Below are 12303 nucleotides of genomic sequence, written 5' to 3' on the forward strand. Positions count from 1 at the left end.
TACAAAATATTAGAAAACAATAGTTATACAAATTTTTGTAATATAAAATAAAATCATATATTAATTAATTAATCATAATAATTTATAATCAACCTAATATTTAGTTGGTAACTATAACTATTTTTATAGTTTATAAATATTACATTTGAAATAATGGTTTAAATTAAAATTTAATTTATGAATCTAAATACATGCATAAAAATATAAGTACAACTTTATTTTCATTCCATCATTTTCAAATGAAAAATTATTTCAAATGGTAAAACGGTTAAAAATATTTACAAGATATAATAAAATCTATCATCGTCTATCCTTGATAGTTTTAAAACTTGACTATATTTTGTAAATATTTTTTTTTTATTTTTCTATATTTGAAAAACCGTTTTTTAAATTCTCTAAAAAAAAAAAAAAAAAAAAGCCACACATATCTATTGAGCTACTTTTCCTTCAAAGTTCCCACACATTCACATTTCACATAAATCTCCTTTGTCTTGGGCCTTGGCATGGCATGACCTTGTGTACGAGGTTGAAAATAGAAATAGAAATATGTGGTGTCTGTCTTATGTCCAGTACTTCACAATTACAATATCCTCGTTCAAAAATTTTTGCAGTCTCAACATTTTTGTAGGCATATATAAACAGAATTGATTGACCCATTTGTTATTTTCTACATTTATTAAACTGAGATTTCTGACCACGTTGGGACTTGAGACATTTTCCCTTTTAGCTGACGTTTCAATCTTTATGGCCAAATCGTACTGCGACCTATTCGTAGAAGCCGATACCCATCACAGCTGAGTTCGATTTTGATCTCCTTCTCATGGAAATTGCTGTTGCTTCTACACTTACCTTTGGTAATTGCTATCATTCATTCGCCTCTTTTTATGTATTGAATTCTTTCTTTTTGCATTTGGGATCATCGATTGTGACGAATTGTGAATTTGGGAAATCCCCATTTCGTTTTCCTAGATGAATTGATTGTCTGGACACTTCTTTTGTTAAGGGAGGGTCATCGATCATCGAATTTCAAGTTGTTTCTGAATACCCACTTATGAATCGAGTGATGGGTTAATTTTGTTTGAAGTGGGTTTTCGTCTGTTTGGATCGAGAATGATGAACAACTGATGAACTTGTGTAATCTGGTTTTTCCATTTTGATGAACAACTCAGGGTTTAGGTTTTCTGAACTTTAGAAGCTCTTGCTTCTCTACCTGGGGATTTCCATTCTGTCAACCATCACCAACATTGGGGCATTGCATTTTATCAAAGAAAATATAAAGTCATGGAATAGGAAGAAATTAATGTGAATTATCTCTATTTCACGACAATTTATTCATTTTGACCTGGTTTCAATTTCAAGGTCTTGTCGTCCGTGAGTTGTTTTTTCTTTTGACATTGCCTCGTGATTGGGGCATTTTAATAAAATCCTTCATTTTGTAGCCATTTAGTTTGAGTTTTGTTCCTCACCTCCGCTCCCCACTTTTTTAATGTCATACAGAGGGGGCTTGTTGCTCGACATCATATGCATTCACAAGCAGTTGGAATAGATCTTCTTTTGATGTTCGGTGAGTTTATGATGTTGGTGGGTTATGATCTATTGTAGCTCATTCTCAATCTGTTTGTATTCAGGCACGGATGCAATTCCTTTCATTGTTTCCGTGCTATTTGTCTTATACTTGCAACGAAACCTTTTGGTTGCCTGGAAGATAAGAATGATAGATAATAACGTCATTAGGATACTCAAAAACTTATATACACATTGTTCATTCTTCTGTGTTTGGTCAACTATCCAGGCTGTTCACATTACATAATAACCATCCTTAAAAATTGAAATTATACCGTCATACTAGTTTTTATGGTCCTCTATGCTCATCACATGGAAACTACAAATATTGACTGAGAATGGCACTTCATTTGTTTTGGTTTAGAGGCGAACATAATTTCAAGAGTCCAAATTTAAAGAGCGAACTTATATAATTGAGTTGAAGAGGGATGTTTTATTTTCCTGCGTCAATTTCAATTCTATTTAGTTTCTAAGAGACTGTAAATTGTACTCTGAGATGAGCATCAAATTTAACAATATCCTGAAGTTCTAACCATTCTCTAGCAAAGAGTTCTTGACGATACAAGGGGAAACTCTTAAGATGATTAGTGGCTAACATCTTTAAGAGGAAAAATCCATTTCTGATGATTCCAACCTATTTTATGTTTATCTTTGGGAAAAAATCAATTTATTTTCCTAAAATTTGGGTTATATCACTTAAAACTTTTAACTAATAATTGTATCAATTAAAACTCCAAATTTTAAAAAGTGATCAATTTAGATCGTGTGTAAAATTCTATTTTAAAATGTTGATGTATGGTTTTCTCATGTGTTTAAGACTTTTTTGAATGTTGAGGTTAACGTAATACTAGAGAAAATTCTATAATGAAATGACTAGTTGCAGCTTTTCATGAAAATGATTTTGTCTTTTGACATTATGACTTTAACTTTTCATTTCGAGATTATGAATTGAATATTTGTTACTTGTTTCTGTGGTTATATTTAGTGGCAGAAATAAAAGATTTGGATCAACAGAATTCCATTGGTTGTCTAAGGGACGTGACCTTTGCTTGTCAAAAGTTTCAGTGGCTGCTGATTACCCAGATTCAGTTCCAGATTCATCAAGTTTTTTAACTAACAAAGGTTATCATCCTCTTGAAGATCTAAAAGTTTGCAAAAGAGCACGGAACACTGAACTCACTGCTGCAGAAGTAGCAAGGACCGCTGTGGAGGTTTGGATTGATGCACTATGTGTTTTCTCTTGATTGTTTTTAAGTTTTTGCATAAAATAGAAGTGATCTGACATGTTAATAAAAATTATTGTATAATGTGGTGATAACATTAAGGTAGAATCGAGTGTGGTTTCACCTCATGACCCTGTCTTCTTTTTCTTTTCCTTTTCCTTTTCTTCTATTAGGTCAATAGCAATGCTTTGTTGTTATTTCCCGGAACTGTGCACAGTGAACCACATGAACAAGTATCGTGGAATGAGTTTCAATATGTTATTGACGATTATGGAGGTTTTTATTTCTTTTTCACTATATTATTGATTTTTTCTTGTTAATGATTTTCATTTCTATGGATAAGCTTATACTGTAGCTTAGTGACTGAATCAAACTTGGTAATATTTTGTTCTGTTCAGATTTGTATTTTGAGATTTTTGATAGTGTGAACATGTTAGAAGATCGTGGAGCACACAATCCTGTGGTAAGGATTTACATGTTTTAGATTTATCATTGAAATGTATTAATAAATAAAGGTTTAAGTTAAATGTTTCAGATCTACATGTTACATTATCATGCATTGCTTTTCCATACCTCCTATATATATTTTTTTCTTTCATTTATTTCTAAATCTCCTAAAGTTTCTCCACTCTTTTTCTCTTACTCCAATATGGAATATGATAGAGAGATTATGGTATTTATATGACCTCTTCACCCGCAGAATGCTTTGATTGGAATGGACATGCAAATGTATGAGAGTAGGAGGACAGTTGGAGATTATAGTGCGGCAGATAGTGGCTATGGTGATGTTGTTCCTTTTGATTACGATTATATTGAGGTAAGTATCTAGTTGTCTGGTTTCGGTTCAGAGTTCTCTGATTTTCCTTTTCTTGTTTATTTTTGTTCTTATTATGGAGTTAATGCACCCGCATTTCTATTGGTCTTATAGGTAGTGGAAACTGATTTAGCTGATATTCCAGTTGACTGGGGAGCTCCAGATGATTCTAGCTTGGTTCATCCTGTATACTTTGCCAAGTGCTTGAATAAGGTGATTGCCACCAATACCTTGTTTCCGTTGTAGCATGGCCTGTACATTATACACCGTTGTAAATATCTTAGTTGTTAGTCTATTTTACCTTTATTATTAACTTAAATCTCTTCTTAACATCACATCCTGCTCCTTGCAAATAGAGGTATAACACTTTCGTTAGAACTAGTGAAGTTCAATCAACTCTTTATTAAATGTTTGTTACCTGTAGGTTATCAATATGGAATATGACAGAAAGATGATGCATCCTTCAAATGGGGTTTCCATTTTGGGATGTCTCAGACCTGCATATGCTGATGAAGAATCTTATGTAAGAAGATTATTTTTCTTTGAAGAAAGTGAAGGCTACAACACAGAATGGAAAGGTAACTTCCTCATTATGATGAAAAAGTGGAACTAGAATAATAAATCGTATCCTAACCATTCAGTTGAATGGTTGAAGTAATTACTTGTATGAACTGTTCAGAAAGCACTTAGCCAATCTCACGATCTTTATTTGTCTGACGTGAATACATTTCTCATTGGTATGATTGAAAAAATGTTCTACAACTCCTTCCACCATATCCAAGGGAAAAGTTCCAAAATTAACTGTTTTTATTATCTATTTTCTTCCTCTTATTTCTCGGATCTGCTAAACTTATTTTCTAGGCTAACTATATCCGTGAGTTGCTGATGTTTATACCAGTTTTGGCTCCCACTGTTTTAAAAGTTCAATTTTGCCCCATATGTTTTATCTTTTGAAATTGATTCCAACATAATAACACAAATAAAATCAAATAATAATAATGATGTGTCATTTTAAAAAGTTTATTTTACATGATGCCCTGTTTTCTTTTTTCTTTTTTCTTTTTAATATTAAATATCCGGCCTACTTTTATCCAATTTAAAAATCCATTAGATTCTACCCAAATTAAAACTAACATGTTATGATATTATCTCGCGATACTTTTTTCTTTTTAGATAAGAAACAATTTCATTGATGGAATGAAATAGCCAAGGATATATGAAAAGGACCCATTCAAAGGGAATAATACAAAAGATGTTTCTGATGTCTCATAAGTACAAAAAAATCTTCATCCAGCCTTCATCATATCTCACCATCCTCATCATCTCTCCTCTTAGGTCTATATGTTTTTTTTCCTTCCTCTGCTTTTCTGTAACTATCTTGGCATGATAACACCAAAAAAAAAAAAAAAAAAAATGGCATGATAAATAATTTCATCATATCTCACCATCCTCATCATCTCTCCTCTTAGGTCTATATGTTTTTGTTCCGTTTTGGGTTGTATTTGATTGTATTTGTTTTTTCTGAACTTGTCCAGCTTTGGTTGTTTTTGCTTTATCTTGCTTTTCTGTCTCATTGTAATTTTGAGCATTAGTCTCTTTTCATTAATGAAAAGCATTGTTTCCATTTAAAAAAATAATAATAACTTCATCAATAATTGCAATCCCGAACTTCTTGTGGCATTGCACTCATTTTAACAAAACAGTCATGTTGTGAAGAACCAAAACAGAAAATCAACGATCGTATGCACAACCGAAAAAATTCTTCTGCTGTTATTTTCACTGACACATCAAGTCACAAGAACACGTTTTTCTTTTAATGATTGTGATATGAAGATGATAGGGGGAGCTGATGAGATATAGTATGGGCCGGTGAATATTTCTTCTTAGTTGGGTGATATATAGAGATGTATAAAGTGTATTATGATATAATTACTTACTGTGTGAAGTGTGATTTTAATTTGGATATGGTTGGTTGGGTTTTCAAATTGGATATAGGTGAGGTTAATATTTAATACTAAAAGAAATGCTAACTATATCCAAACATTCTAATTTTTCTTCAGGATATTGTTAAACTTGATGTTCATGTCAGTAGATTACATTTCCTTTGACTTTGAAGGATGCTCATTCGTTCATTTGATCTAACAATTCGTATCCTAAAGTTAGGTTTCCTAGGTTTGTTGACATTAAAATTAGTTGGCTTTCTTTGTTCTTCCACATATTATTCCTAGTTAGGATGTCATCATCAGCCTACACAATGCAGTAGGAAATTTAGCATGAGTAGAACTTTTTACAAATAAAGTAGGTCCAGAGTAGGACCAGAGTGGCATTATATGCAACCTTTACTTTTAACAACACTGGAAAAATTTTTCAAACTTGGCTCTAGTAAGTAGTAATCGTTTCAGAAGGGGATTTCTTTAATTTTCGATTATTTCTTTATTCTAGAAGTTTCTAAATCAGGGGGAGTGTCCATATGGACCTCTTCTTTATGATCCCCATTTAAGATCGGTTTTTTTCTTTTTTAAAAATATAATTGATAGAGGACCCAATCATTATTGACAGCCAGCAGGAAAATGTTTTGAGTTTAACAAGTGCAAAGGTAGTAATTTACACTGAATGATTGGGTGCATCTTTTAGCTTTCAACCTAGCTTCAAATCATTTTATTCTACCATTTGAATTTTATTTACCGATGAAGATCGTAGTTTCCCAGATGCCTTTTCTTGTCCAAGGCTTAACTCTAAAAAATGACAGCATCTCTCCATTTAGGGTCCTTAAATGCCGTGTGAATATGTTAGGTACTTAAACACCTTGGAGAACTACACCCCAAAAGCTAGCTATTGAGGTGAGAGAGACAAACCACTTAAGTACCACATTGGTCATTCCATTCTAACTGATGTGAGACAAAGGTAGCCCACTCCCTTGCTTCTTTACAATACTTCATCCCCGAAAAGCTAATGTCCTCGACGGCTAGACTGACAGTACTTCACTCGAAAACACCCGATCAGAACCCTCCGCTGGTGCTTCTCTTTGGAACGTCGACTATCGGCTTTGATACCATTGTTGAATACTTAAGTACCTTAGAGAACCACACCTTAAAAGCCAACTATTAAGGTGAGAGAGCTAACCCACTTAAGTACCACATTGGTCATCCCATTCTAACCAATGTGGGACAAAGGTAGCCCATACTACCTTGGGTCCTAACAGAATACCGTGGAGAGTTTCAATGTTATGATAGTAAAAGTAAAGGCTCTTGACCTTTAAGTTGTTTTGTTTAGGCTCGTTGCCTTTTCAAATGATGTTCTCTTGTTTCTCCCAAAAAAAAAAAAAAAAAAAAGGAAAAAAAAAGAAAGAAGAAGTAGAAGAAGAAGAAAAGAAAAAATTAAAAAAGTAAAGGTCCTCAAGTTAGAAGATATTAATAGGATGTATAGTTATGTATTGGATGACTAGTGCAAGATTTCATCTTACCTCTTTTTGTTTATATCTAAGAATATATATCAAGTTAACAGAAGGAATACCACAATCATTAGTTCTAGATGTAGGTTCAATTCATGATCCTCGTTTTACAATAACATACCCAAAATCTCTTGTGGTTTTGGATCAGGGTTTGATTTATGAAAAGTACTAGAAGGTTCCACATTTGCATGGTTTTTATTTTCCTTTTGGTATAAACAGAAGAGTCACTGATTCGTTACTTGTGTTTAGGTATATATATTTCCACGTTCTAGCTTCTAAGCACAATAGGGTTATTGTTGATGGACTTCTTCCTAGTCATCTCATCTTTAACCACAGGTTTAGAAGGCGAAACCTTGAGCTTGGAGTCCAAAATTGATAGAAGCAGCCAAAGATCCACTCTCTACAGGTTGGAGATAATGAGAATTGAGCTCTTCTCTGTATATGGAGTTCAGGTGTGTACATGATTTCCCTTTTTCCGACAGTGATGGCTGTTGTAATTTGGTCTCGTATATGAGTATTTATATGATCTGCAGTAGGGTCAATAAGATAGAATGACAAGAATGAATGTAATGGCTATTTATCATATCAGATAGTGGAATATTAAGGAGAAATTTAATAAAGAAAGAATTACAAAATGGAAGGTAGACACAAATAGATTTAGCTTGAAGCAAAAGGAGAACAAAAATAATTCAGGAAGTTCTGGCATTGGCAACTTAGACATGCTATTTTTGGATGGGTTTTTTCAGTCCGAAGTTAGTTTGCAAGATTTTCAAGGTGCTGAACCTGATATTCTTCTGCACTCTACTGCGGAAATTATAGAGCGTTTTAGTGAGAAGGGCATTAGGTGCAATATTGCTCTTAAAGCTCTTTGCAAAAAGAGGGGTCTTCATGTTGAGGTAATCCTTTTTATTATGTTTGTTATAATGTTTTGCAACAAAATTTTTTCTTCTAATTTCATCGATAGTACGTCAATTCATTCACTAGTATATAAGTTTGGTCCATCTTAGACTTTTTAAAATAATTTTTCTGAAGGAATCCCCTAGCAGGTCTCTTGGTTTTATTGCATCTCCTCTCCTCCCTTCATGCCATCAATACAAAATAAAAGAAGGAAAAGTAAAATGCATGTTGTAAGTTGTAACATTATATTCTATCGTGGTTAAAATTTAATGTGTATACATTGAAAGCCGCTCCTATTAAGTAAATCTTCTTTGGCTGGTTCTAATCATGACTCTGGATTTTAACATCAATGTTGATTCAAGAAACATGGAACTTTTGTCCATTTATATTTTGAATGGACTATGAAATAATTTTGGTCATACCTTGTTTGAGGTGATTTGGTTGGTCCATTGCCTTTCTTGGAGATCTCTTCTTGTTGATTGCCTCAGTTTTTCTTGGCCCCCATACAAAGGGGAGAAAGAAATACTTTGAACAACTTCATCAGGGCTTTCCTTCGGTCTAACAGGAACAAAAAGGAACAACCATATTTTTAAGGGTAAAAAGAGATGTTTAATAGATTTTTTTGATTCTTTAGTCTTACAACATGCATATGTCTAATGGAACAAAAAGGAACAACCATATGTCAAATAGCGCACACACTTCGACTAGTCTAATGGGACAACTCTTTGACCTTACCAAGAGAACTCATAGGATATAAAATTTCAAGTAGTTTGAACTTATTTCTTCTAGCATCCTTACTCTTTCATTGGTCTGATCGATTATGACTACCAGACCAACCTATGGTGGTCACATTATCTTTGATACTATAAACTCACTCAGTTATTTTGGGTAGGGGGTGGGGTAGGGTGTGGGGGATAAGAATTGACAATCACTTCATTTAAAAAAAACTAGCTTACAACTTGAAGGGCGACAGGAAAAAAGGTGTCCCCCCTTCACAACCCAGAAGGACAAGACGACCTTCCCATTTAAGTTGATACACAAAAGTTCAAATTTGTGTTCATTGGCCAACTTTGAGTATTCAGATCTTGCTATTTACTGCCCTCTCACTTATTCTTTAATGATATAGTTTAGCCATTTTACCTGTTCTAGTAAACATGAGATGTTGTTTACTTCAGTGTCAGTATAGGCCTATGTGACCTTGATGCATCTGGTTGAAGATTCTTTAGACTGACTAGAAGTTAGTTGCCTTATTAGAGTTACTAATAACTTCTGCGTATATGACAGTGTGTGGTATATATTTTTCAGGATGCTATTTTGATCGGAGTCGATAGTCTTGGCATGGATGTGAGAGTATGTTTTGGGACAGAAGTACAGACTTTTCGATTTCCCTTTAAAATCAGGGTGAGCCACCTACACCTCACCGTTTATAAAATTATTTCTAGTTTGTATAAAGTTTTACTTACGGCACCTTTCTTGAGGGGCGAACATTTTACCTTTTAGCTACTTGAGTATATTATCCGTTTTCTATGTTGTCGTTGTAGGCAACATCTGAAGTTGCAGCTGAGAAGCAGATTCAACAACTCTTGTTCCCACGATCTCGACGTAAAAAATTACGAAGCCATGGGGATGGATTGAGAGATACTGTCAGTTTTTAGAACAGGCTGTGCGTTATTTTGACATTTGGTGGTTCTTAGAACTAAATTTCACAGCTAAGGCGACTTATTACTCAAATCTGTCATTAGCATTAGTCTTAGTTTGAGAATTGTACAGTTCAAGTTGATAATTCACCCTCTGTTTTTTTATCAGATTCCTTTGTCTGCACTTATTATTAATTTCTTTGGTACCCTCTCGACTTCCACATCTGAATTCCCTTGGTGTCACTACAAGGTTTTTGTCCTATGCCGGTGCAAGAATGCACAGAGACTATGTCGATGCGTTTCTGCATGGGCCGGCAGAAAACGGTCAGCATCCCACACAATATCCGTCGACAATTTTGGTTGTATGACACAATATCCGTCGACGATTTTGGTTTTGTCGGAAGAAAAAAGGTCAGATAGCCTGAATTTCTTCTTGTATATTCTCCCTACATCTGCTCTTCTTGGAGATTCATTCTCATTGATATTACTTGATTAGTTTAAGGCTGCTAAAAGTAGTTGAAAAAAAGAACAAAAGCAAGCAAGGCCTTACATAAACGATTTTCCGAGATGAAAATGAAATGTTCACTTTGTATGGTGATTTACTACGAGGACACGTCCTTTTGCTGAATCTGTTAGACAGACAGCTATTTTGACACAACTGTTAGTAATATTTTTTGGGAAGCTATCTAGTACCTTATTGTAATGGTTAGAACAATTTGTTTTTAAGGATCTACATTCCCATTGGAGAAAGTACTCGGTCTTTTGTTAGGAATGTTGTTGACATCTTCAAAACCTTCGCCCATGGCCACTGACCTCTATTTTCTTCACCTTCTTTGCCGTGGAATCATTTCACAAGTAGTGTATATCCATAGGACAAACCTACAAGATAGCATTTGACATCCAATACCATATACGTAGGGTGAAGATAGCGTTTTTTAAAGCTTGAGGTACACGAAAATGCAATAGCCCTCCGAGCCTTAAGCGCAAGGTGAAAAAAAAATGTAGGCTTTTATCAATGAGGCATAAAATTTTAATATATGAAGAAATATAGTAGGTTGAATAATAAGATTAACAGACGTTCTGGAAAATAGAGGTCTTATTTGAGATGGTAAGAACATTTACACATTTCTTGGAAATTAGAAAAGAGAGTAGAAAATCAGATTTGCTACTAAGGGGCTGTTTGGGGCGTTGAGATGATATAGGATGTGGGGAGTTCTGATGTATGATATACGATATACGGAAGAAAAATGACGGTGAGATATAAAATACTTTTCGAAAATGGGTCCACAAACAATTAAAATGGGTGAAATAGGATAATGGGTCTCCAAACATTAAGATGATATAGGATGTGGGGATATACTATCTCATGTTGGGCCCCCAAACAGTCCCTAAGGTTTAAGTAAGGTACAAAGGTCACTCCTCCGACTCAAGTGTGCCTAGGTGCATGCGTTAATATGATTTTTCGTTCAAAGACAATAAAGCCCTCAACCATTGCTACAATCACTGATTGCTCTTCAACCTTTGTAGAGACCAAAACTGCAATTAGAGATCTTTATACGTTAGTTATTATGACTAGAGGGAGTTTTTCAGCTTAGTATTCATCATACTTTGCATCATTGGCAATATACTTTTGTTTCTAAAGGGGCTGACAAGCTCTTCTTCCTTGAAGGGAGTTTTATTTTTATTTACTTAAAAATTAAATTAAAAGCAAATTAAGGAAAATTATTTCAAATGGTAAAACAGTTGAAAATATTTACTAAGATATAACAAAATTTTAGAACTATTAATGATAGATATTGATAGACATTGATAGACTTCTATCGGTGTCTATCAATGTCACTGATAGACATTAATAGCAACATCTATAATTGATAGTTCTAAAATGTTACTATATTTTGTAAATATTTTGGTTCATTTTTCTATATTTAAAGACAGCTTGCAAATTAATTTAATCGTATCTAAATAATAAATAATAAATCTAATTAAATAACTAATACTATTAAATATCATATATTTAAATACATATACATTTGAATCATATTCAAATGCATATCTCTCTCATAATCTATAGTTTTTGTATGAATTCAATTCATTTTATATTACTCTCATATTATATGTTTAATTTTGAATCTCATTCAAAATTAACTCTATATTATAATGTATCTCTATACATTATATTAATACAATTGATATACATTCATTAGTTTAATTTGAACAATTCAAATTCTTTCAAAACAAACTGATCCTTGTTTTACTCTTAATGAGCTAGTAGAGGATGACGGAACACGAGATATACACAGCGGAATGAGGATCTAATTACACTCTAATTGCTTCTAATTAAAAGGAAATTAGCATGCAAAAGAAAAAAAAAATAAATTAAAAGGGATAGTGTACAACCTTTGTAGCTCCCGAAAAAAGCTTTTTCTCGCTGAACCTCGACCCGAACTCGAAGGAATGAAAAGAGAATAAAGGGAGGTTCAAGGTTCATGTGAGAAAAAAGGAATTTTTGGTGAGAATTTGGAAACATATCGAAAAATCAGCTTGCTAAAAGAGAAAAAGAAGAATAATTTTTTCTTATAAAACAATTACATGCATCTAATACATGTAAAAACTCACCAAAAACCAACACCTCACAAAGCACTAAACCAAAGTGCGCTATGTGTCATTCTATAATGTTTACACATAGTCCACTTAAGTTAGTGGGATTATCCAACAAAA

At 33.4% G+C, this 12303-nt stretch overlaps 1 protein-coding gene across 4 annotated transcripts; it reads left to right on the top strand.

Annotated features, from left to right (window-relative positions):
- Positions 1–552: 552 nt before the first annotated feature.
- LOC120085922 (uncharacterized protein At3g49140) lies at positions 553–10193 on the top strand. 4 transcript variants are annotated; one of them, XM_039042242.1, is made up of 12 exons: positions 557–854; positions 1498–1564; positions 2549–2774; positions 2960–3062; positions 3185–3249; positions 3487–3603; positions 3715–3813; positions 4025–4178; positions 7367–7503; positions 7798–7947; positions 9254–9349; positions 9490–10193. In XM_039042242.1, exons 1-12 carry the CDS (start codon positions 821–823, stop codon positions 9601–9603), a joined length of 1362 nt encoding a protein of 453 aa, XP_038898170.1. In that variant the 5' UTR covers positions 557–820; the 3' UTR covers positions 9604–10193. The 4 variants fall into 4 exon arrangements, with proteins under 4 accessions (XP_038898188.1, XP_038898170.1, XP_038898195.1 ...); XM_039042251.1 differs by having other exon boundaries at positions 561–854; positions 7388–7503; XM_039042260.1 differs by lacking the exon at positions 7798–7947 and having other exon boundaries at positions 553–854.
- Positions 10194–12303: the final 2110 nt, after the last annotated feature.

The sequence above is a fragment of the Benincasa hispida genome, chromosome 1, assembly GCF_009727055.1.
Source record: "Benincasa hispida cultivar B227 chromosome 1, ASM972705v1, whole genome shotgun sequence".
NCBI lineage: Eukaryota > Viridiplantae > Streptophyta > Magnoliopsida > Cucurbitales > Cucurbitaceae > Benincasa > Benincasa hispida.

Excerpts from the sequence above, each read along its gene's own strand:
- LOC120085922 (XM_039042242.1), top strand. The coding sequence starts at position 821 with ATGGAAATTGCTGTTGCTTCTACACTTACCTTTG. Across the intron at positions 3,063-3,184 it reads TGTTATTGACGATTATGGAG|ATTTGTATTTTGAGATTTTT; the intron begins GTTTTTATTTCT and ends TGTTCTGTTCAG. Across the intron at positions 3,814-4,024 it reads TTGCCAAGTGCTTGAATAAG|GTTATCAATATGGAATATGA; the intron begins GTGATTGCCACC and ends TGTTACCTGTAG.